At 53.9% G+C, this 23,541-nt stretch overlaps 1 protein-coding gene across 1 annotated transcript in view; it reads right to left on the reverse strand.

Moving 5' to 3' along the window:
• Positions 1 to 154: 154 nt before the first annotated feature.
• PKD1 (polycystic kidney disease 1 (autosomal dominant)) overlaps positions 155 to 23,541 on the reverse strand; it is a gene marked incomplete at its 5' end in the record, with an annotated part of 53,493 nt that continues 30,106 nt past the window's right edge. The window contains 27 exons of the mRNA XM_009576818.1: positions 155 to 769; positions 1,182 to 1,496; positions 1,824 to 1,958; positions 2,444 to 2,480; positions 2,669 to 2,919; positions 3,572 to 3,746; positions 3,914 to 4,039; positions 4,763 to 4,931; positions 5,308 to 5,435; positions 6,328 to 6,467; positions 7,285 to 7,479; positions 7,829 to 8,031; positions 9,220 to 9,338; positions 9,976 to 10,081; positions 10,699 to 10,901; positions 11,087 to 11,136; positions 11,556 to 11,672; positions 12,565 to 12,691; positions 13,056 to 13,266; positions 13,600 to 13,743; positions 14,199 to 14,369; positions 15,487 to 15,682; positions 16,327 to 16,579; positions 17,967 to 18,123; positions 18,626 to 19,228; positions 20,070 to 20,214; positions 22,496 to 22,648. Coding sequence (XP_009575113.1) covers positions 155 to 769; positions 1,182 to 1,496; positions 1,824 to 1,958; positions 2,444 to 2,480; positions 2,669 to 2,919; positions 3,572 to 3,746; positions 3,914 to 4,039; positions 4,763 to 4,931; positions 5,308 to 5,435; positions 6,328 to 6,467; positions 7,285 to 7,479; positions 7,829 to 8,031; positions 9,220 to 9,338; positions 9,976 to 10,081; positions 10,699 to 10,901; positions 11,087 to 11,136; positions 11,556 to 11,672; positions 12,565 to 12,691; positions 13,056 to 13,266; positions 13,600 to 13,743; positions 14,199 to 14,369; positions 15,487 to 15,682; positions 16,327 to 16,579; positions 17,967 to 18,123; positions 18,626 to 19,228; positions 20,070 to 20,214; positions 22,496 to 22,648 — 5,244 coding nt within the window. The remainder of the gene's footprint in view (positions 770 to 1,181; positions 1,497 to 1,823; positions 1,959 to 2,443; positions 2,481 to 2,668; positions 2,920 to 3,571; positions 3,747 to 3,913; positions 4,040 to 4,762; positions 4,932 to 5,307; positions 5,436 to 6,327; positions 6,468 to 7,284; positions 7,480 to 7,828; positions 8,032 to 9,219; positions 9,339 to 9,975; positions 10,082 to 10,698; positions 10,902 to 11,086; positions 11,137 to 11,555; positions 11,673 to 12,564; positions 12,692 to 13,055; positions 13,267 to 13,599; positions 13,744 to 14,198; positions 14,370 to 15,486; positions 15,683 to 16,326; positions 16,580 to 17,966; positions 18,124 to 18,625; positions 19,229 to 20,069; positions 20,215 to 22,495; positions 22,649 to 23,541) is intronic.

The following is a 23,541-nucleotide window of genomic DNA, read 5'->3' on the forward strand; positions in this document are numbered from 1 at the left end:
AACCCCGGTGCGGGCCGCCCCCGGCGGCGGGAGCTAGAAGCTCCTGAGGCTCCAGGTCTGCGCGGCAGGCACAGCCCACCCTTCGCAAACCCCTTCCCAGGCGCTCTCTGCCCTCCAAGGGCATTGCTCCCCGCGCTGCTCAGCACGCCGCCTGTTATTTGACAGTGGGGTGCACCCTGTTCTTGGCCCGGAGGGGTCGTTTCTTCTTCACCGCTGGAGCTACAGTGGCGTAGGGTTTGTGTGGGGGCAGCACAGAGGCCGCCACGCTGATGCCTCTGCTAGCTCGAAGGAGCCGGCTGGGCACAGAGCCCCTGCTGCCTGGTGGGGCGGCAGGAGAGGGGGGGGGCAGTGGGGCATCCCGCGGGGTGTCGGAGGAGATCTCGGGTGAGGGCCCCTGCTCTGTGCTGCCTGCACAGTACCTGCTCAGGACATCCTCTGACGTCTGGGCGTACCTCCTCCTGGAGCGGCGGCTCCGAGAGCCCTCCAGCTGGTGCTCGATGCGGTACACGTCCTCCGTCACCTGGTTGACCCGGTCAAATTGGGCGAGCAGCATCTCGAAAAGGGACAGGAGGCGCTGGATGTCAGCGTCCACTTCCAGGCTGTCCCGGGTGCTCAGCACGAGGCTCAGCCCGTCCAGCTGGCTGGAGGAGGTGGAGGCCCTGGAGCTGTCAGAAGCAGCACTGGGAGTGGGGCCCCGAAAGGACTTGGAGTCACTGGAGTCTCGGGACGGCAGCGGCTCCATCCCTTCGAACCTCACCTTGTGTCGGAACTGGAAGAGAAGAGGGGAGCAGGGGGCAGAGTTATTTCAGGAGTGGTAAGTGGGAATGCCGTGCTGTGGCACTATGTCCTGCTCCAAACAGCCCCAGGGCTGCTCCCAGCCACTCCTGGTGGGCCAGGCCACGGCATGGACCTGGGGCCAGCTCCCAGATAAAAACACATGGAACCGTGGGACTGAGAACTGGCAGCAGATACCCCTACAACACCCCATCACTAGCCCAGCTCTTGGGCCTCTGGGAATGGCCACTGCTCCAGCCCTCACCTGCCAGAGGAACCTGACTGTGAACAGCAGCGGGAGGTAGCCAGAGGCAAAGGAAGGCCAAGGATGGCAGACGTGCAAATGTCTGCAGCCTACTGCCTGCTACCGGGCCCCTTCTCCACGGAGTCTCCCAGGCTGCACTCACCTCCTTGGCTTTGCTGAAGCCCATCCACATTTTCAGCCTGCGCACAAAGAGCTCCACCATCTCGTAGTCCTGGGGCTCGAAGGCGGGGCGGTACAGCTCAAAGTGCATTTCCCGGTAGCTGTAGATAAGCACCACGGTGAACAGCCTCAGCACGATCCACACCTCCAGGATGATGTAGCTGGTGCAGAACAGGTAGTAGAGGCCTGAGGACTCGGGCAGGCAGGGGCGGAGGTTCACACTGCCCCGCAGCATGGCAAAGAGCAGCAGGAGGCTGCTGCCGACACTGCGGAAGGACTCCGAGGAGGAGGAGAAGAGCTGCAAAGGGACATTGGAGATGTAATGAGAAGGGATCAGTGGCAAAATGTTCCCGTGATCCCTGATACTCACTACCCCATCTCACAGAGCATGAGCCCTGAGGAGTGGTCCACAAATCGGCTGTGACAGGGACAGGCCACAGACACAGCCCCTGGCCAAAGCCAAGACAAGAGCACCCTGCGCAGGCTGGGCATTGGAGCACCCGGAAGACCCGCTGGGCTTTGCTCACAGTCGTGGCGTGATGGGACAAGGGACAACACGACCCTGGGCAGCCCTGGCTGACAACAAGCCACTCTGCAAGGCGAGGCGGGGACAGCGGGTAGTTACCAGGAAGCCGAGCTGAGCGTAGGCCAGGATGAGGACGGCGAACGCCAGCCCCGCAGCAGTCAGCTCCCTTGCAGACTTCTGAAAGGTTTTCCCAAACACAGACCACTGCCTGACAAAACGCAGCTGCTGGGCAGCCTAGGACCAAGAAAGAGGACAGTGTTACAACACGGGCCCATCGCAGAGGCTGCTGCGAGATCCTTCCAGCCTAGGGAAGGGTCTTTCAAACATCTCTACAAGTCTGAGAAACGCAAACTCTGGCAGAGCAGAGGACATCCTAGTCAACGGGCTCCCTGCAGTCAAAATCATCCCATCAGCCCCACTAGGCTGAATTCCCCAAGGGAATTGAGGGTCCAGAGGCTTTAGAGACCCAAAGTGCTACAGCAGAGATGCATGTGGCATCACTGCCCACCACCTCTGTCCTGCAGTAGCGTCTAGTTGTGGCAGCAGCCCTGTTGCGTTTGATCAGTGCCTGGCACAGCAGGACCAGTGTCTTGCAGTTGTTTTTACTTCAGGCTCCCTTGCTGCCCCTGCCATGGGACTGCACACAGGTGACAAGGTGGCACGGGGACCAAAGCACACATCCAAGCCCACGTGCTGCTCCCACCCAACCCTCTCCATACCTGCACAGTCAGCAGGACAGCCAAGGTGCTGAAGATGGTGTTAAGAAAGGCCACCTGATAGAAGTTGGTGAAACCCTTGCGGTTGTTGAGGTACTTAAGCCACTGCTGGTCGGCAAGGGTGGCCTGGCTGAGGTGCACCACCACGGTGCAAGTGGTGAGGAGGATGAAGATCCACTGGCCGTAGTTGCCCCACAGAGTAAAGTAGGCTCTGCCTTCCTTCTTGATGTGCTGAAGATGGTGTTAAGAAAGGCCACCTGATAGAAGTTGGTGAAACCCTTGCGGTTGTTGAGGTACTTAAGCCACTGCTGGTCGGCAAGGGTGGCCTGGCTGAGGTGCACCACCACGGTGCAAGTGGTGAGGAGGATGAAGATCCACTGGCCGTAGTTGCCCCACAGAGTAAAGTAGGCTCTGCCTTCCTTCTTGATGGACAGTGACTCAGACACCACGAAGTAGACCACAAACATCATGAGGAAGACCTGGGGGAGGAATGGAGAAGTTACCAGGGAAGGAGAAGGCAACGCTTGACTCCAGTGCTGCACCAGGGAACCCTGCAGCACCCCAGGACAGCAAAAGACCCAGGTAGCAGGCTGAATTCTGCCAGCCTACAGCTGGAGCACACTCCCAAGACCTTCCATGCCTTCCTCACTCACTCAGTGCCCTGCTCCCTCCTGCCCTCGCAGTGAAGCTCCCCAAACCACGTCCAATGCGCTTGTGGGAGTGCCCAGGGGAAGAGGGCTCCGCTTACCCTGAACCCTGGCCCAGGCAGGGTCTCTGGGGACATGGCTCAGCTAGCTGATGTGCCCGCTGAGGACAGAACAACAAAAGCCTCAAGTTTCCACAGTGACAGGCATGAGTTCAGGGAAGCAAAAAGGCTGAGACAAGACCAACAAATGCTACCAGACAGGAGGAATCTCCTTCCCCTCAGTGGTGCCAGGCATGTTTCCTGTGTGCTATCCAGGCCTGGAAGTGGAGTGGTGACAGGCATGGGGACAAGTGGCCTCAGGCAGGGGAGCTTTAATCCACAGTGACCAACACTGCCCTCTCAGGAGCCCAAGCAATAGGTCCCCAGAGCCCTCTGTGCAGCGACCAAGAGGGAAGAGGAGCGTAGAGGGGAAGTAACACACTGACCATCATGAGAAGCTGCAGTGTGACGCCCCCGCTGAGCCGCAGCAGCGGGAAGGGGCTGATGGTGACCGCGGCGACGGCCTGGCCGGCCCCCAGGAACTCCAGCTGGAGGGTGATGGCAGTGTGCAGGTCCACGCTGGGGTTATATTGCATCAGCTCCACAAAGACTGCCCGGCTCCTGTGGAGGGGAGAAGAGCAGCTCAGGGCACCGGGACAACACCAACTCTGGGCTTTGGTGCCACTGGTTTGTAGGATCATAGATCCTCTCCTGCTGTGACACTCCAGCAGCACCCCTTAAAAATCTGGGTGACAGTAGAACATTTCCTTCGCCCCTGCCACACTTACATGTTGTCAATCCAAGCGTGCTGCTGAAGGAAATTCAGCTGAGCCCTGCTTTCCTCTAGCGAAGCCCCCAGCTCCTGGACGTAACCGCTGCTATCGTAGAAAGAGATGTAACCCCAGTACCAGACCCTGTAGAGGAAGAGGAGCCATGAGGTGAGAGCTGAAGGACAGAGCAGCCACTGGTATGCTCTCCTAGGAACAAGTGTGCAGATGCAGACCCTGACCACTATGCTGCACATCCAAGGGTGACCGCTGCCTCTTTATTTATTTCACAAGACAAATTACAGAATTGCATTGATCCATCTCTGTGTTCCCAACCTCAGAACAGCCCCAAGCCCTGTGGTGCCCGAGACTTCAATGAAGACACATCCAGGAACAAACCAGAGCAGAAACCAATGCTGATTTAACATCCAGGATGCTGGTAAAGGCCAATCTCCCATAACCCACTTTAACAGAAAGCTAGTGCTACTCTGTGGTCTCTGTGGGTGGCTGGGTTACCTTGTTCTGCAGCTTGTCTCTGCCCTTGAAGCTGGAGAGTTGAACCCTCTGCCCCTGGGCCCCTGAGAACAGCATAGCGCTGCTCAGACAGCTCGAGGTGACATGCACATCTCCAGCAAAGTTGGGTGAGCAGCAGCTACGTGCCTCCTACCATTCACACTGCCAGCGTGGACATGTTCAGGGAAGGCCTTTGGCATTTCTGTATTTATTTGCACTTTGCCAGGCTCAGGGGCTGCAGTTGGCCTCACTGAGGCAAGGGCTGGGAACCACCCTGGGCACCGAACCAACTGTAAAGACGCAATGCCTTTGGCAGATGGAGCAGGGGGTGTAGGTGCAGGCTGGGCAGCTTCTTACCCCGTCAGGTCGGGTGGCGAGTAGGACCACGCAGCCGTCACGTTCACGGCCACCCTTTCCCAGCCAGCTGCGTAATCAGCAGTAGAAAAGCTGTGCGAGTCAGTGCAGCTCCTCCTGGCAGCCGTGCCCATGCCGTGGAGGACGTCCTGGGCACTGCGCTGGCACTCGGCTGGAACGAGACCAACACTGTTATCCCGTGCGGAGCCCAACGCAGCCAAACAGTGCTGGGGCACACAGCTGAGCTTTCACACTTAGCATCTCCCTTTTTCCCAAGCCCCCTCCACCTCCACATCCTCAGTCACACCTCCAGAAATCAAGTAAACCTCTCTCTTTAAAGTAAATCCCATGATTGATTGCCCCAGTTCATCTCTGCAGGAGCAGAACCAGAGGCACACTAATATACATGCTGCAAAGAAAAACCTGCCTCCCTAACCTCTGCCTTGCTTCATTCAGCTCCAGCTGCATCCAGACCGGCCCATTTCATCCCTCCAGGAACGTCACCACGCACCCTGTGACAGCAGAGCCACGGGCCCTTGCCCACCTACCTTCCTGCAGCCTGAGCTGGCGGAGCCGGGCTGTCCCCAGCGTAGTGCTGTAGCTCTCCTGACCCGACCGGTTGTTGTAGAGGTAAGGGAGGAAGACCTGTGACATCCAGACCCAGAACTGATCTGACCTGCAACGGGGAAAAGGCGTGAGAGGCGAAGCTCCCAGGGCAGCTCTGCTAGGGCAGTCTCTGCATGTCTCGCTCATGACCTGGCAGCGCAGTGGAAAAGAGATGATATTTAAGACCAGACTCTGCTCTGCTCTCCGCCTTTACACCACTTTCACCCCAGAAACTCCACTGAGTTCACCGGAATCATTCCTGATTCATATTGTGGTGAATCAAAGTTTCTGTGACTTTGCGTGGCACGGACAAGCCACGTCTATTTGCACAGAAGAATCAAGGGGTCTGTAGTGAGACGGGTGCAAAGACGCCGTTAATCCCAGGCAGCTGTTCCGATGTCAGTCCGGGCTGCCGGAGTTTGCAGCGGTGTAGAAACTCAGCTGGGAAAATTTCATCTAGTTAAACCACATGTGCAGAGCAAGGAAGGGAAGGACTCTGTATTTATACGAGATGTTATTTTTGTTTTTCATGACCCTGTTTATGGCTAAACCCTACAGTTGTAAATTTTGGAGACAGAGCAAACTTGTGTCCTTTTGACCAGATACAGAAAGATAAACATCTGTAATTCACACAGTTCCTTCCCACTAGGAAATAATTAAAATTCAAAGAAATTAAAGCTCTCCACCCCCACAGGTCCCTTTGTTCTCCAGGGGAGAAGCAGAACCACAGGGACAGAAAGGGACCTGCTCACTGCCATGCTGTGCTCGTGTGCGAGCACCCAGCTCCACAGAGGCACCAGCACTCCCCATAGAGTCGAGAACCTCTTATGGGAGCGACTGTGGAGCACGAGCCCAACAGCCAGCCCCAGCCTGCTCCCCAACTCCTTGCTGCAGCCCTGCACAGCTGCTCCAATATAAAGCAACATCTCGTTCCTCCCCATCCCCAGGGACTTTGCCATTACCTCTTGATGCGGAGGAATTCATTGCTGCCCAATTGCTGCTTGATGGAGCTCTGCAAAAGGAAGGCCCTGCTGTTGCGGGAGGCATCTCCGTAGTTAGTGAGCAGGATCACCAGCAAGAACATCATGTAGATGAGGAAATTCTGGCAAGCAGAGAGCAGAACGGGATTGCACCCAAGCACGGGGGTCAGGGGGGCTGGTTCCCAATCCTGCAGCAAGTCAGTGCTTTCCACTGACTGCTGACTGCCATGCAGCAGGATCAGGTCCCAGAGCATGCTGTTCTTTCTTTTTCCATATGGGAAGCAGCTTAAAATGAACCCCAGACCATAGGCTCATAACAATATTCTTTGTTCAAAATGGCCAGCCTGGCACCACATGTTTCAGTTGATATGCATTGCACAACCTCCCTGTACGAGCTCCTATATGCTGGCAGCTCGGCTTATACGGTAGTTATGGGGGTTTCCATCCTTTAAAGGGAAATCACTCAGTTAAAAATAACTTAACTCAGTTAAAGCAGCTGTGTATTCCCAGCACAAGTGTGGAGGATTAGTAATGAATGAGCTACAAAGAGATTGAAACTTCTGCTCCTAGATAGGAAGTTACGGGTTTCACAAGACTCAACTAATGAATTTTCTTGTGCAAGTTGGTGCCTACTCCACACTGCAAACCTTGCCCTAACCTCAAACACCTGAGTTATGGAGTCAAACACACCAGCCACTCCAAATCAACCCCCTACGGTTCTGCTTTCCAGCCGCCTCAGATCTCAGAGCTTCACAGAGAAGATGAACGTCACTGCCAGTCTTTTATAGATGGGGAAACTGAGGCAGAAACTGGAGACATGCACCTACTAGCTCAGGAGATCACAGCTAGATTGGGAATACCCACACAAGAATGTAGCTCAGCTCCCGGAGCCAGCACTGCCTCTGCCCTAGGCACCACAAGCATCAGGAGATGTCTTACCTTCAGGATCCTGTGCAGCAGTTTGACCTTCCTGGCCTCCTCCTTGGCCTGGAAAAGGGCAAATCCCTGTGGGGGTCGGACTTTGCTGATCTTCTCAGAAACATGCTCAACAAAGGGATGCTCCACCAAGGTATCGTCTTCCTCCGGGTGCAAGCGCTTGGCAACCAGTGAGAAATAGAGGGCTTCCAGCAGAACCTGGGGAGACAAGCAGCGTCGTGAGCCTGCGGAGATAGCCGTGCCACCAGAACCACCGTGGGCAGCAGCTCCTGTGGGCCTTTCAGCACAGGCAGGGAGCACGGCACAGCTGCTGAGCACTCTCTTGGAGCAGCTCGATGACCTCTAAAACAAATTGCCACCAGCCCTGCCTCTCCTCCTACTGCTGGTGTGCACACCCTTCCCCTCCTGCAGGGATACAAAGATGGGAGAGAGTGTTCAATCCACGCAGTGTCCAGTACAACTTGATTAGTATCTGGACAAGATGTTAATTACAGCTAATACGTAACACACGTACAGATTTGTGCTTGTGTACTCATGTTACCCTTACCTTCAGGGGCTCCCACACCAAGAAGGATGCCAGAAAGCTGAATATCCCTGAGATGAGCCACATGAGGGCAACACTGGAGGAAAAGCCTACCCCGATCCACACGGAGACCCCCGTGGAGGTGGCGAAGAGGAGGAGACTGATACCATGAGCCAGATAGGAGCACCAGGGTGGCAGCAAGCGCTTCCTAAATGTTTGGTCTGCAACTGGAAGGAGCAGGGAAAACAAGCATAAAGGTTACTGCAAAAGGGTCCCAATGGGCACAGGAAGGGCTGAGCACACCACTCATCCCAGCAGAGAGCTTGCCACCAGTCCTGGGTGAGTTTGGAGGGATTATCCCAAACATCTCCCACTAAGCAGCAAGACAGACAGCACACTGAAACACAGCCAGCCTCAAAAGAGCAGCCTCCCATCTGTAGACAACAGGGTGGGCAGGAGAAAAAGATGGGATCCTGATTTGCCTAGTGGGATGGGTTCCCTGCTTTCTCTCAGAGCCCCAGGACATTGGGCATGCCCAGCCTGGCTGGAGGTGCTGCTGTCAAATCCATGAAAAGCCACCCAGATTTGTTGCTTTGGCTGCCTTCAGACTGCCAAGCCACCCTGCCCTGGGGCTCGCTCGGCACAGCTTCTTTCACCCACCCATGCAAATCAATGCCTGCATAAAGATACGACAACCATTCATCAACCAAGACGAAACGATGGATTTTAACGGACCCAAGAGGATTGCTGCTGTGTCCAATTTTCCATGCTGCAGCCTGCCCCAGGGAGGCTGTGCCTCAGGAAGCCATGAGCTCATGCTAAGAGAACCGATGCTGAGCTTCTCCACAGGGCACCCAGGCACTTATCAGCCCCCAGACCTTCTGGGGCCTGACAGCTTGCTCCTGCCTTGTGCAAGCCCAGCTGGCCGGCTGTCGTGTTGCATGACCCAGTAGGAAGCATCTCTTCTCTTCTTTGCTTTGTTTGTTGATTTGAACTTTTCTTGGCATTTGACTCCCTTTCCCCTGTGATTATCTACAGAGACTCTCTCATGCTGGATGGATGAAGGGACTGATGGCTGCAGAGGGGTGCAGAGTCTCTCATGCTGGATGGATGAGGGGACTGATGGCTGCAGAGGGGTGCAGAGTAACTGGGGAAGCAGTAAGCAGAGCTTTCCTAGGGTGCACGGTGGGGACTGTCACAGCACAAGTGGTGGCCCAGGGCTTACTGAGATTCAGGCTCCAAGAGAAGCTGGCAGAAAATAGCAAATATATCCCAAGCAGGGGAGCAGTCTTTCCTAAGGCTCCTTTTCTATTTACCCGCCTGTGCCTCCCAAGTGCTGCTGTGTGCGACGGCCCCTCTCCCTGCACATCCCCACCCTCCCTGCTGACACTGGCACAGCCCTGCGGCTCTGGTACCTGTCCACGTTGACTTGGCTGATCTGCTCACTTCCCTGGGAGGAGCTGCCATGCTCTGGCCTTTGTCGTTCAGCTTCTGCATCATGACAGTCTCCACCTTCTCCCCGAACACACTGGACCTGCCAAGGCAAAGGGGTGATATTGGTGAGCCATGCCGCTGCTGGCTCTGCGGTACACAAGCTGGCGCTTCCTTCTAGAGCAGCGGGCCCAGGCTGCCAAGGCACGCCGACACTCTGCTCTGCATCTCATGGAGGAGGGCTGCAAGTCTTTCCCCTCCCTTGATCTGCCACTTTGCACTGGCTACCCAGCGGTGAGCTGTCAGCCCGGCTGGGTGGTGGTCAGGGTCCCAAAGCAGGGTGCTCTGGGCACGATAACACTACAGAGATTCAACTCCCCTTCTCCCTCCCGTCAGTGCCATGAAGCGAACCCGCATCCCGGCACTTTGTCAGCAGTCCACAAAGCTCTGGAGACACATCTTCAGCTGGGGCTTTAAGGGGATATTCCAGGTGGCTCCTGGAAGGGTCGCAGTGCCCTCCCAGAGCTCTGGCCTTGGGGGCTGCAGGAACCACGGCCAGCAAGAACATAGTGACTCGTGATAAGGCTGTCCCAGGCATTTGCAATGTCTCAGAACCCAGCTCACTGCAGCTGGGTGCAGCAGAGCTGGCTGGCGCAATACTGGCCGCTGCGGAGCTGGGTGGGAGGGCAAGGGACAGGAGGCACTGGCTCAGTGGGGGACTCTGCCCTCCGAATACTTACAGGCCTGAGATCAGATCTGTTTCAGCCCTCATGTACGGCCCTAGGTCCTGGGAGTGGGAGATGCCGCTAGCTCCATCTGCCAGGATCTGCCGGATCAGATTCTCATCTGGGGAAAGAGAGAGTGCAAACAGCATTGGCAGGAGCACAGCACACAGCACCGCACCGGGGGACGCTTCTGCACCACTCAGGCTCAGCCACATTTGTGGAACTGGGGAGGAGGAGGGCCAGGGTGAGGTCCTTCTCCATGTGACAGCCTGCCTCTCCTCCCTGTCTTCTAGCTCCTGTCTATCCCCAGCTTGGCTGCAGAGCCTAGCATGAAACTGCTGGTGCAGGAGGCCAAGTTCTTCTCTTTCTCCAGCCATTTACAGAGGTTCAGAGACACACTGTGACTTTGCAACCAGTGAACAAGTGCTGGTTGCTTCCAAAATTCAGATCCCATGGGAACACATCTCTCCGTGCTCCCAGTCTGCTGGCAGTGTGGTGACCACTTCACTTCAGACTGATCCACATCAGGATTTCTGCTTTCCCAGACTGAAATCCCCATTAAGAAAACACGACCCTCCTCCTCTGCCCTGCAAATTGAAGCCAGTGGTGATGGCGGCAGGCTCTGCTATTCTGCCTTCCCGAGAGCTGAGCCAGAGCTCCTAGGGACCAGGTTGCTCCTCCTGCACTTCCCTGGGGCATTCAAACCCTGGCACAGAGCAATGCTACTCACACACCCACCTGAGGCAGAGAAATACCGAGGCTGTCCCTGGTGAACGCCAAGCGACAAACTGTCCTCCTCAGTTGCCAAAGGGCCCTCGAGTCCAAGGTGGCGGCTGGCCCGGCCTCTCTTCAGCTTCTGGATGGTGTTGCCCATGATGGAGGGGTCGCTGAGGAGGTCTGGCCAGCTGAGCAGGGCCTCGCTGGAGGGCCACCGCACGAGGCTGCGGGAAAACAGAGGAAGGGGTGCAATCAGGTACGTGTGGGGAATGGGAAGCATGAGAAAAGCAACTGTGCTAGTGCGTAGGACTGTCTAGAAGGGAAACAGCTGTGGGAGCACAACCCCAGTCCACCAAAGCAGAAAACTACACTAAACTCCTACTTGCTCCATCCCCAGAAACCTACTTACCTTTTGGAGTCCTCCAAGAACAGATCTGTTTTGGTTTGCTCAGAGAAGGCCTGTGGAGGAAGCAGAGGCATTTCAGGCACGTGACACTGGCTTGAGCCCGGTTAAAGCAGCAGGTTGTTAACATCAGGGGTCACTGAAAACCTGGCGCCTGAGCTGCCATTAGCCCTGGGTCCACTCCTCCAGGAGCCTGCTCTCCTCCAGAAATAATGCCCAGGCACGCTGGGAAGATCCGTGCTCACAGACACAGAGCAGCAGCTGGAGACAGCTTGTGCTCAGTACCTGGGACTGGCCTGGGCAGAGATGCAGGTGAGAGTTGAAGGGCTGTGGCTCTTCCCCATCACCGGTATTTGCCAGAGGCACTTGAGTGCATCAGTTCTTGCACTGACAGCTATGGATGGACACTGTGACCATGTAGGGGAGCATACAGACCCATGCAGCCTGTCCAGCTTTCGGGTGGGAAGCAGGTTACCTCTGCCCGGAGCCCGGGAAAGGTGGGGAAGGAGCTGTCGAGGATTGAGGAGTCCAGGTAGTTGTCGATCTCCAAGGACTGCTGGTCTGAGTGAGTCAGGGTGTGGTTGATGGAGACCTGCAGGAGACAGGGAGGCTTGAGCAGAAAAGGTAGGGATGGAGTTGACAAAGTCACGGTGGCTCAGAGTCCTGCTCCTCAGTGGCTCCCATCAGCTCCCTACTCTGCTGGGGAGCTCCATGCTTGTGCAGGCAGGGCTGGGGGACCCCAGGCCTGCCCAGCAGGGCTGAGAACAGGCACATCCTCCACTCCCTGCCAGGCACCTTGCGCAGTCATACCCACACATACCACTGCCCAGTGCCATCTAGGCTGTCCCAGGTACAAGTTCCCAGGAAGCCACATGAGTTTGCAACCTCCTGCAGAGCAGGGAGTGCTTACAGGAACAAGAAATATCAGACACATTTGCTGCTCATCAGCCACTGAGCAGCTGGCTGCAGTACTTAATGGGGCTGCTAATTGTGTCTAACTAGTCATTAAATCCTCAGCTAATCCTTTCACAGCTGCCTAACCACAGCTCTGCTCAGACAGCTGAATTTGTACCCAGGGTAGGCATTTCATTAGCAATGCTCCACTGAGCGTCTCTCAAGCTCCTCCTAATGCAGCAAAGGGTCTTACCTCTAAACGGCATTTGGGTATCCATCACGTACCGAAATCAAGAGGGGAGTAAGTGCCTAAGCAGCTTTTAAAATCTGCCCTTTTGGTCTCTCTCTGGGCCTTGTCAGGCAGTGATCTGTCCCTCTAAGGTCAGGGGCTGCTCCCAGCTCAAGAGGGAGGCAGAGACTTGCTAAGGGCAAGGGTCTGGCCATGGTGCAGGGAGCACAGGCACAACTGGGAAAGTGCAGAGACCAGCTGGAGAAGTGATGTACCACAAAGGGCAGAATCTAGCCTTGCATGAGCAAACCTGATGGCACCACACCCATCTGGGCAGCCTGCAACTACTTCTCCTCATTACCTTGCCACGAGCCATCCGGAAGAGAAATAAAATGACCAGGTAGAGAGGGTAGACCACCACGCTGGACACCAGACCAACAGCCACTGTGTCCACATTAACAGGGATCAGGTTGGAAACAGCCCCATTGCTGGAGAGAATCAAGAGAGATCAGAGACGGGTGTTAGCAGGAGCACTCAGGGATGTCAGCTAAGCAAGCAGTGAGACAAAATTGCACAACCAGGTATTTCAGATGTGCAGAGAAAGAAATGGGCATGGGCTGTGCTAACAGATGACACAGCAAAACCAGGTAAGGGGGAAAGCTGATCAGGTTGTCCTTAGTCATCCGTGTCCTGATGCCAGATTCTTTGGAGCAGGAAGGGCAGAGTCAAGGCCACAAGCAAGGTACCTATTCCCAGCAGACATAAGGTCTGTCCTGCCCTAGGTAATGAGAAGCACAGGAGGGGCCCTGAGGAGGGAAGGGACTCGCCAGAGCACCAAGGGATGCAGCGCACCTGAGGTGTACGTTCCCCACCACGCCGTACCACACAGCATTGGCACAGAGGAAGAGGAAGATGAGGAGGGAGCAGCAGGTGGCTCTCTGGACACGGGTGAAGCGGCTGCGAGGCGGGCGGTCCCACATGGACAGCCAGACGTGCTTCTCGAAGAAACCTCGCTGCAACTCTGCTATGAAGATCCGGGAGAAGCTCCTTAGCTCTGTCTCACCTGAGCACAAAAAGAGAGACTCTCAGGGCCAACTGCACCACAGAGGGGACCCAGCTGGGCCTGCCACGGTCCCTCCTTGCAGACTGATATGCAAGGAAGTATCCACACTGCATCTGTATGGTCCCTCCTGCACAGCTGGGTCCTTGCCATGCCTTGTCCTCTAGCACAAAGGACCCAGCAGAGCACTTGGCTGCACAAGGCATCAATGCAGTGAGGAAGAGCAGGCTCTATGGCCTCTCTGCAGTCTCCTGCTGTGGGCCTTTCCTCAATGCAATGAGAACTGCCATGCTGCTCCACCATCCCAGCCCCACACCCCAGGGGCTGAGCACTCACTGGCAGCATAAACCTCCTTCTCCACCATGCCATCGTTCTCTTCACTCTCCACCGACAGCCAGTCATTCACCAGGAAGAAGTAGCTCTTGCTGCTTTGCAGGTCCCGGACTATGACATGCTGCAGGTACCAAGAGGGGCTGAGTCCTAAAAGTTAAGAGACGAAGAAATGTGTTTCATGGCAGACATTCCCTGTATGGATCTGCAAAGCCGAGAGGGCAACACAAGAGCCCCTCAGCGGGACAGCAGCAGTTACCCTGTGACACTATCTTCATCAGTGGGAATTGCACAGTCCCCAGGAGAAAGGCTTGGCATAGCCAGGTCACCTCCTAGGCCGTATGGACATTTACAGACACTGTGACAGCACACTGCATCGTATGTACAGGATTACAGCTGACCAGTCTGCAGACTTCCCCATGATGTCCCCCCGCCCAGCCATCTTCCCCCAAGCCAGTGGGTCACCACGGTCTCCCACCAGGGTTAGTCCAGACTATAGGCCCAGGTACCTCTCTCCCAGCCCAGATACCAGGCGGAGCAGAGCCTGGTTCTGACCTGGGATGTGTGATGGCTGCCTCAGGCCCACACACCCACTCAGGTCTCACCTTTATTGTCGTGCCAAATGCGGATGCGCCAGATGCTCCCCAGACTCCGCTCTGTTGCAATCTGAAACACGTCGAGGCTGTTGCGGTGGAAGGCGTTTTCTCCATCCAGATGTCTGTGACCACTTTTATTATCTACGCCGTACAGGGCGATCCCCACGTGGGCCGTGGTACCTGGGAGAGTTAACGGGGCTCAGTTAGGGAAGTCTACCCAAGGCGGAGCTGTTCCCCAGCCCTGTCTCCCCACCAGTGACCTGGTACCAGATGCAATGGCCCTTCAAAGGGGCCACCTGGACACTTGGGAGGAAGGAATGCGCTCAACAGCCATCCCACACCCAGGGGTAGTGCTACACACAGCCTGGAGGGCAGCTGCTCAGATTGGCCTGGTGCATGGACCTTGGCATGCTCATGGTTTTCCTCTTTGGAGGGGACTGAATCTGACATTCCTTGCCTTGCTAACACCCTAATGGGAGATGTTTATTCTGGATGGTTTTTTTTCCACCAAGTAGTTGAAAGACTTGTTTTCTTTGACTTCTCTCCGATGCCAGTTGCCAGATGCTCCTTGGTCCACCTGCTCCTTGGTGGATGGTCCTTGGGGTGGCTTCAGGAGAAAGCCGCTGCCAGTGAAACCAGTGGTTACACGGAGATCAATGGGAGCATGTTTCTGGCAGTGACATGGTAGCACTCCACCTCTGTCCTTGCTTAGAGCTTCCACAACCCAACTGCCCGGATTTCCAAGTCCAGGATGATGTTTCTGGCAGCTCTAGCTACAAACCCAGTACCAGATCAGAAAGCCAAGCTTTCTGCCTTCATGCCGCTTGGAAAGATTCAGACGGCAGAACAAAGTGATGGATACTGGAAGACAGCAAAATGGTCCATCTAAAGGCCCCACAAGGTCTGGATGCTTCTGCAGGAGAGGGTCAGAAGTAAGGAACAATCGCTGCCTCTTGGCTGTTCCTGCAACCACAGCCCAGTCAGGGAAAGCAGGGTGGGGGTATTTCTATACCGGGTGGTTCCTTCCAGCAGCAGTTGCTTATCCCACCCCAACAGCAAGATGTGGGGCAGCATGCTCTTTTCCACAGTCTTGACCTACCCCATTATCACGCAATAAAAACTGAGAATGCTGTGGGAAGCCCTGAACTGACTGTCTGCTCAGGGCTGCTCCAAACACCAGCTCAGCTCTGGGCCCTGCAGGGGAACATTTGGTGCATGATGTGCTGAGGTGAGATCTCAAGGGAACTACACAGATGACACCCTAGGAATCAAGCACAGGAGCAGACTATGGGCTAACCTGATCCTCTGCCCCAGCCAGTCTTCACCAGGATCTCATATTTGTACAGCCCGTTCTTCCCGCAGAAGGGAATCACCCCCACTCGGTTAACGTCAATCATGTCCAGCTTGTGCACGATCAGTGCAGCCACTGAGTAGGTCACAAAGCAGACGGCACATGTCAGCAGAACGATGTAGTTGAGACCTGGGCCTGGAGCCTAAAAGAAAAGAAATATGTTGCAAGGCACTCTCCTTCCCCAGGAGGACCCCCCGTTCCCGAGGAGTCATGCTGCCTCCTTCCTGGCCTTAATCATCATTCATACACATGATATCACATGCAAATAGAGAGAGACCTGTCCCTGCGCAGACTGTGCGCTCACAGCCCTAAGGAGCGACTGCAGCAGCCGGGTGAAGCTGCTATAGCAGCTGCCGAGAGCTCTCTGCTCCCACTTACGTCACACCGACGGTTAGAAAAAGCCTGAACGCCCCTGAGAGGCAGGGAGCAGCTGGCAGGTGCAAGCTCACTGGGATAAACAGTGCTGGGTGACAGCATTTGGCATCTCACTACAAGGTGAATACACTGTGAGGTGTCCAGAATAGAGAATAAAGCCATCTGCAAAGGTCTGTTTTTAGCAGCAGCAGCCAGGATTCATGATCAGAGGACAGAGGCCCTCTGTGAGCTGTGCCCATCTGCTGCTCCCAAAAGCTCTCAGGTACTGGTGCTGGTCTGCCAGCTGGGCACAGCTCAGCCCTGACCCAGCTTGAACGTGAAGCCAATGGAAGCCCAAGGCTTTCCTCTAGGTGACAACAATCTGCTCAGCGTGTGACGATGCTGCCACAGCCTCTGCTGTGTTCTACTCACAGGAAAGATGAACTGGACAGAGTTTGGTGGGACAAACAGACTGGCCCCAAAGGCGGTGAGGTGCTGGGTTAAGCACACAGCCTGGTCTGGCCTGGTCTCTTCCAGCGGGATGATGCCTTCTGTCTTCCACCGTTTCTCCTGCTCGCTGAAGTACTGGCAGAGGGAGGTGTACAGTCCCAGAGTCACCTCCACTGGGGACCAGCTGAAATGGTTTGTGATGTTGAAGTAGTATTTCTGGATGGTGTCATCCGTTCTGGAGGAGGGAAAGACAGCAAGGAGACATTATCAACCCGCCTGCTGAAGGGACACAAACCCCGTTCTGATGGATGTGTGCCCACGGAGAGCACCCTGCTGCAGGGACAGGTAAGCACACAATGAGGAGGAAAAGCCCAGTGAACGTTGTGTAATTTACACCGCCCTTTGGCTGAGCAGAAATTCTGGGGTTCTACAGACCACTTTAATTCTTCTTTATCTTTGTATTATTTCAGCACCTGGAGCACTATGTTGCACATGCTCTTCTCTGTGCTGGCAGCCTTGCACAGCTCTCCCACCCGCCCTTCCCCGTGTCCCACTGACCCACGCGACACTTACATAGCAATTCTATGATTCTAGGCTGGGAGCAGATTTGCTCATTATGATGATTAATCCCTCTTTGAACATCCCGTTACCAAAAGCCATGGAAGTCGTGTCAACTTACACAACAGTGGCTCCACTCTTGCCCCACCTATTCCCAAGCTGCCTGTCTTTTCTTCTCAGCCTAGGAATGGCTCGTAAATAACAGGAGGCATGAACACACACTCCCGGGCAAGGCAGCAAGTCAACAACTGAAGTTAAAAGAATGACTGCTCTGATAAAAAGAAGAGAGCTTTGCTGCAAAACCCAACAGCACAACAGCAGCACTTAATGAGCCCCGGCAAGCTCCAAGCAGCAGGCAAGCAGGGTGGATGGGAGCCCACGAGGGAACCTGATTTCTCCTCCAGTCACATGTTGGGAAGATGAGCTCTGAGGATTGAGCTGCTTTTGTGAAGGTTGCACTACAGTGCAAGGAACTAGGCTAATGCGTGGTGCTTTGCTCCGGGAAATGGTTTCATGAGCTGCATGGAGCAAGCCCTGAATCTGCAAAGGTCAGTGTGAGTCCCTTGGCGAAAGAGTCCTGGTAAAGATGGGCAGCTCTGGGATCACTAGCGCATGGAGGATGAAAGTCTGGACAAGTAACAGACAAACAGACTACAGCAGGTATCAGGCAAGTGAGCAGAGAAAAGGGCAGCGGGGGGAGACTCATCAGCAGGAGAGGCCCTGGGTGAGGGTCATGATACAGGGAACGTGATTTACAGCTCTGAAAAGGGGAACCCTCCTCTACCCGGATCAGAAGGGCAAATCACAGAGCTGCTTTTGCACCAGCAGCAGCAGATGTCTGGGAAGGAGGGAGTGCCGATGCTGGGGTGTAGGAATGGCAGCGTGCAGCTGCCTGCCCAGGAGAGCTGTCTCCTCCAAGGACAGAGGAGCACCGTGGATAGCTACAACAGCACCAGCCCTGCAAAGCAGCCTGGTATAAATCATGGCAAGGCCCTGAGCATCCCTCACATAGATCCACAGGACAGCCTGTGGGTGACAGGGATTACAAGGGAGGTTTCTCTTACCTGGGTGAGGTGAAGAAGGTGTAGAGCTTGTGGTCACTTCCAGCCAGGGCATCCAGGCCAATTTTCTTAGAGGCACTGCAGTTGTGCTCGTTGGGCTCTGGTTCGTGATGGAGATAAGCCATGATGAAGGGCTCAGGCTCACTTGCAATGTAGTGATCTGCATGGTGAGGGGGAGAAAAAACAGAAAGTACTTTATAAACACCAGGGAGAGATCGACCACAAGCCTCCTGCCAGCAGTGGATGTTCAGGGAGGAGTATCAGGAAAGCAGAAAGTCAGGAGAGATGCTTTTCCAGATTGCACTGTCTCCATCTGCAGTTCAGAGGATCCCTGAGCAAGAGACTCTGGATACCATTGTACCTGACCAAGAGAGAGTCAGGACAAACTCCCACCAGTGCTAATGTGGCTCAACAGAAGGGCTGGAAAAAGCAAAAGGCTTCTCAGTGCCAGAATCCACAAGCAAGGATTACACTGGGGACTGGATAATGCCTGTGACAGCTGGAACCTCAACCATGCAGTGTGGAACTTGCTGGCTACACCTGACATCCCCTCCAACACCCGTTATCTCTTGACACAGCTCTCATTTGCTGCAACACCCAGCCCTTCTCTCCCACGGAAAGAAATAGCAAAGAGCACAAAGAGTTGGATTTGTCTGCGCTACCGTTCAGGACTCTGTAAGTGAGCTGGAAGTGCAGTCCTGCTTCTCTGTTGTTGCTCTCCATAGTCACGATTAGGTTCACAGATGTTCTCGCCTCGATGACTTCAGTGCCAGCAGAGAGATTGTCAGCATCTGTGTTGTTTGACACCATTACGGTGATGGCTTTCTCTGAGTCCAGGCTCCCAATGGGGATCTGCACCCCGTTGTGTGTCTGAAACTCCATGGAGGCGACCTTTGTGGACACAGTGTAGTTGCTGATGTAACCAAAAGGGAAAGGATTGGAGTCCACTTGGAACATGACTTGAATGACATCTGTCAGGTTGGATAGGGTGGTGTTGAATGCCTGGGGGATGGAGAACTGGCAGTTTGGTGTGTTTTCGTAGCAAAGCAAGTTAAAGGGATCAGACCGCTTGCCTGTGGCCTTAATTTCTCCTCCCACCAGCTCAAGGGGCTCTTCGTTCAGCACTCTAGACTTCATGAGGATGCGCATCAGGCTGGAAGACAGGTTGTAGGCTTTGGGAGCTAGCAGCAAATTGTGGGAATCAGAAAGCAGTTCCTGGGGCTTGGATTCTTGTGAAACTGTATTGACAAGGTGAATCAGGTCACCTGCCAGGAGAGAAATAAAGGTGCAAACAGAGGAAGTGGTAAGTAGCCTAGATAACTGCTACAGTCTAGATAACATCTGACACCTTCCCAAAACAATCAGACAAGTCTTTCCTTACTGTCTTCTCACTGTAACTCTACGCTGTGCACATGACCTTCCGCACTGGAAATGTTCAGTAGCCCATAGCTAAAAATAGAGCTGTCAGCAATTCCTGCAGGCTCTCGGCTAATTTACAAAGTTTGGTGGTGAATACTTAATCACAACAAGCTTTATTTTTCTCCTGTGAAGTGACTAGAACGGCAGATGGGGAAACAAGGGAAGAATGGATAAAGCAAACATGCTACTAAGTTTTTGCACTATAAAGTGCAGAACACTCAGAAATACATAACAAGGAGTGCAAAGAAGGTGCCTCTGCTTCCTCCCAGGGTAACCAGGTGGGAATTTCCTCACGGTGTTCATGGGTGCCCCAGTGAAGTTTGGCAACCTCCTCAGATTGCAACCAGGAAGGCAAGCATCTGGAAGCCATAGTTGTTACTCATTGTTTACTAAAAAGACAATTCCCTGAAGTATTAGTGAGTTTATTAACAACTGTCACATTTAAATGTCCGCAGAGACAGCTGCCAAAGCCAGGACAACCCTGGGAAAAGTGCAGGGAGAAGAAAGTGCTGGGGTGCCACACTCCAAATGTTAGACGCAATTTCCCTAATAGCTTGAACCAAACCCCTAATGGTACAGGAGAAAGCCTGTGAAGCTTCTACTTCTGCCCAGCACCCTGCACAGGGAGACCTGTGCCCTCAGCAGCGCCCGGTCAAATGTCACCCATTTTGCAGGAACAAAACTGACCTGTGATGTTGAGGATGTTGTCGGCAATACCAGTTGGTGTCACGGTGCCCTTGGTCATTTCCCCTTGCAGAATGGTCATCATGGTCTCCAGCTTGTTCAAGGTCCTTGTCAGGCATGACTTGCAAACCAGCTCCTTGCTCACCACCTGCAAAGGGAAACACGGTTCAATTCAATAGGAACACCCCCAGGGAAAGACGAAGGCAGCTGTGGGCAAGTTCAGCTGGCTCAGTCCTGCAAAGACCTGAGCACAGTTGTTCAAACACCATTTGCACTCTGAAAGTCACCCCTGCTCTTTCCAGCCCCCGGGAGGTGACTGCAGAGACCATGGCTGCTCTGCTCACACTGAGATGCCAAGAAGTTGTTGGTGACTCCAAGACTCTTCCATCCACCTCCCCTCATGTTACAATCTGCCAGCGTACAGGCAGGCATGCCGGGAGTCTGATGGAGGATGCATTAGAGTTGGAAAGAGCAATAAAGGGCAGCATATTCATGTTCCCTGGAGTTCAACTTATAAGGACCAAGCACATCTCCTGCTGTTGCATCTCATGAGCACCCCTTTGGGGCCATGCACTATTCCTACAGCAACCAACCAGAAGGAGCTGGATAGGATTCCTCCATCCATTCCACTATCTTCAATGGAAGCAAGATTTAGCCCTAACTGAATCCATTTCAGTGTCCAAATACTCCTGAAAGCTGTGGGAGGGATCCTGCCACTCAGGCATGATGGATGTCCCTCCCTCTGCTCCCAGATGTGTCCAAGAAACAGAATGTTCTAGCCGTGGCCTGGAGCTCCCCGCACTCTCGAGGGCTGGATGGGAGGGACTGAGGCAACACATGGAAGCTGTTACCACAACCCCGTTCCTAGCTCTTATTCATCTTTTTTCTTTTAATCATCATAGGATTCAGACGTGATTCACCATATGTTTTGGTGAAGAATCAAAACAGCATCTGCAGGTCTAGAATTCCCCCTTTTCTGCTTTTATTTGTAAGCTATGAGAAGCAAGGACATACTGTGTAAATCATGGTCCACAAGGCACAGTCAGGTATCAAGGACGTGGGGGAGAAAAAGGGTTATTGGGAGGAACCACCCAAGGAGCTACTGCTTAGGAAGGAGAATCTACTCAGACAACTGAGATTCTTTTTTTCCCCTCCAGGAGAAATTCATTCTGATCTTTCCTCTCCCCTGTAGGTAAAATCAAAAAAGAATCAGCACTGATTGACACTTCTACAGGAAAGGAAATGTGTGAACTCCGCACTAGTCTCAGCCACTTGGGAAATTCTAGATTACTGTTTTTCTAAGCTTTTCATTCCAATCCAGAGCACAAACTAATCCTGGAACGTCAGCTTTTCCCGTGGAACAAAAATTCTATTTCTAGACCTAAGCTTCCACAGCGAGATTAAGTGGCAAGGCAAGAGCACATGGGAGAGACAGAAACAAACAAATCCAGCATCGGAATGGGATGTGCCGAACCCCAAATCCCTGAACAAAGATGAACAGAAAGAAGTGATTTTTGAGGTTTACAGACTCTGAAGCAGAGAAAGAAGCAACAGAATGGGGACTCTGTGGGTGGGATGCAGTAGTCTGTCCATCATTTCAATGACAACTTCTTCCCACTGAGCGAGGTTGGTGACCTGGCTGGGGAGGCGACTCGCAGCCAAGTCCAGGGTACCTGACTCCAGTCCTGAAAGCAAAGATTTGGGAGGGCGGGGAGGAAGAGCATGCCAGAGCCGACTGGCTGACCACCAAACCCCAAGCACATTATATAACTGGGCTCTCTTCCCTTTGCCCATCTGACAAAACACATAAAGCCACTCCTAAATTCACCAGGCAGCAGCCCCAGCACGGGGGAGCTGAAACTGCGAGCTGGCTGGGGAACACAGCGCTTCCAGTCAGCAGTGGAGCAGAGCAGTGTTTCTAATCTTGTATGGTAGAAATAGAGCTGGAAGGAACGTCAGTCCTTGGCGCTGTCCCCTGGCTCAAGACAGGTCCGGCTCTACTTGTATTACTCCTGATGGGAGTCCAGCCTGTCCTTGGAGATTCTGCAACTTCCCCAGCAATTTATTCCAGTGCTTCTCCAGTTTGCTGAGGGCTCTCCCACAGTCTCCATCTGCAAGTGAAGGAACTTACTTGCTAGCAAGCTGCCACACCAGGGCTGGTACCAGAGAAGAAGCACAGAGTTCTTAGGTGCTGCCTTCCAGCACATGAATACATCATCTTATCCACACCTGCTAGATCGGTGGCACGGCAGAGCTGACAACACTTAGGACATCAGCACAGAAACCCTAATGATATCAACAAGTGCTACCTGTCCTCCCTGTGTGGTATTTGTGCGGGAGAGAGAGACAGGGAAGCAGAACAAGAATTGAAGAGCATCTAAGCTGCGCCTGGAAGAGCAGGAGGCTGGAGGTGGTGATGGGGAACATACCGTGCACTGCGCCAAGGCAGCTGAGATCTGCTGGATATCATCAACTGTGTTCACGTTCAGCGAGTTCAGGGTTTCTGTGATATTGTTGCGAGTCCAGGTCCGGAGTTCAAATTCATTCCCAGTCTCAGGTTCCAGAAGCATGGACCGCTCGTACTGGGGGGGAGAAAAGCAAGTAGAGTGAGGAGATGTATCAGGTTGTTTCAGAGGATGTCAAGCTGTGCTGAAGTCACCTCTTCCCTGTGCTCTGTATTTCCCTGCCTGTGCTCTTCCCCAGAGGGTGATTTAATGAGCTGTTTTTTCAGCAGAACTTCCTCAATTTCAGTTGTGCGCTCCAAGCAATTACCTTAACAGCCTTGCACTTGACAGTGAAGTAGTACACCAGTGTGCAGTCCTTACCCAGCTAAGCACAGTGCCTGTGCTCAGGGGGATTGCCCCTGCCTGGCTTCCAGGCATGCAGCAGGCTCTTATCGGGGCGGAAAGCATGAGTAGAGACCACAATTCCTGCCCTGCCTATAGAGATGCACATGGAGGGACTGGGCCCTACTTTAGGTAGGCGTGAAAGTGAACGCTGCCAGGAGGATGATGCTCCTGCACTGTGGATTAAGAGCCTTGTATGCGGCCAGAAGATCTTTCTAGCTGCACTAGCTCAGCAGTCAGAACAAGGAGGTCTCCTTAGCACCCAGAGCAGCACCTGAGCAGCTACAGGGAGTTTCCAGCCCTGCTGAGTTGGAGTAGGGTGGCTGGCTCAGGGGAAGCATGGAGGAGGTGGGGGAATTTGGGCTAAGATTTCTGTTTCTAAATTCAGTGTTTAGACTTGAGGTTGGCAGTAAAGAGGAAAAACTATCTAAATATGAGGGCAAAAAAACAGGCTGCATGGGAGACACCCAGGCCACTGTCTTCTCTGGGACCTCTGTTTTATTTTGCAGCTCCTCTGCTTTCCCTGGTCATTGTGTGTCTGGAGCTTGTTACTCTTTTTGACGCATGAAAATAGCCCAGCTCCCAGCATGCACGTACGCTGATTTACATGAAAAACTGTAGCATTAGCC

This window comes from Fulmarus glacialis, unplaced genomic scaffold (genome assembly GCF_000690835.1).
Source record: "Fulmarus glacialis isolate BGI_N327 unplaced genomic scaffold, ASM69083v1 scaffold39684, whole genome shotgun sequence".
Classification (NCBI taxonomy): Eukaryota; Metazoa; Chordata; class Aves; order Procellariiformes; family Procellariidae; genus Fulmarus; species Fulmarus glacialis.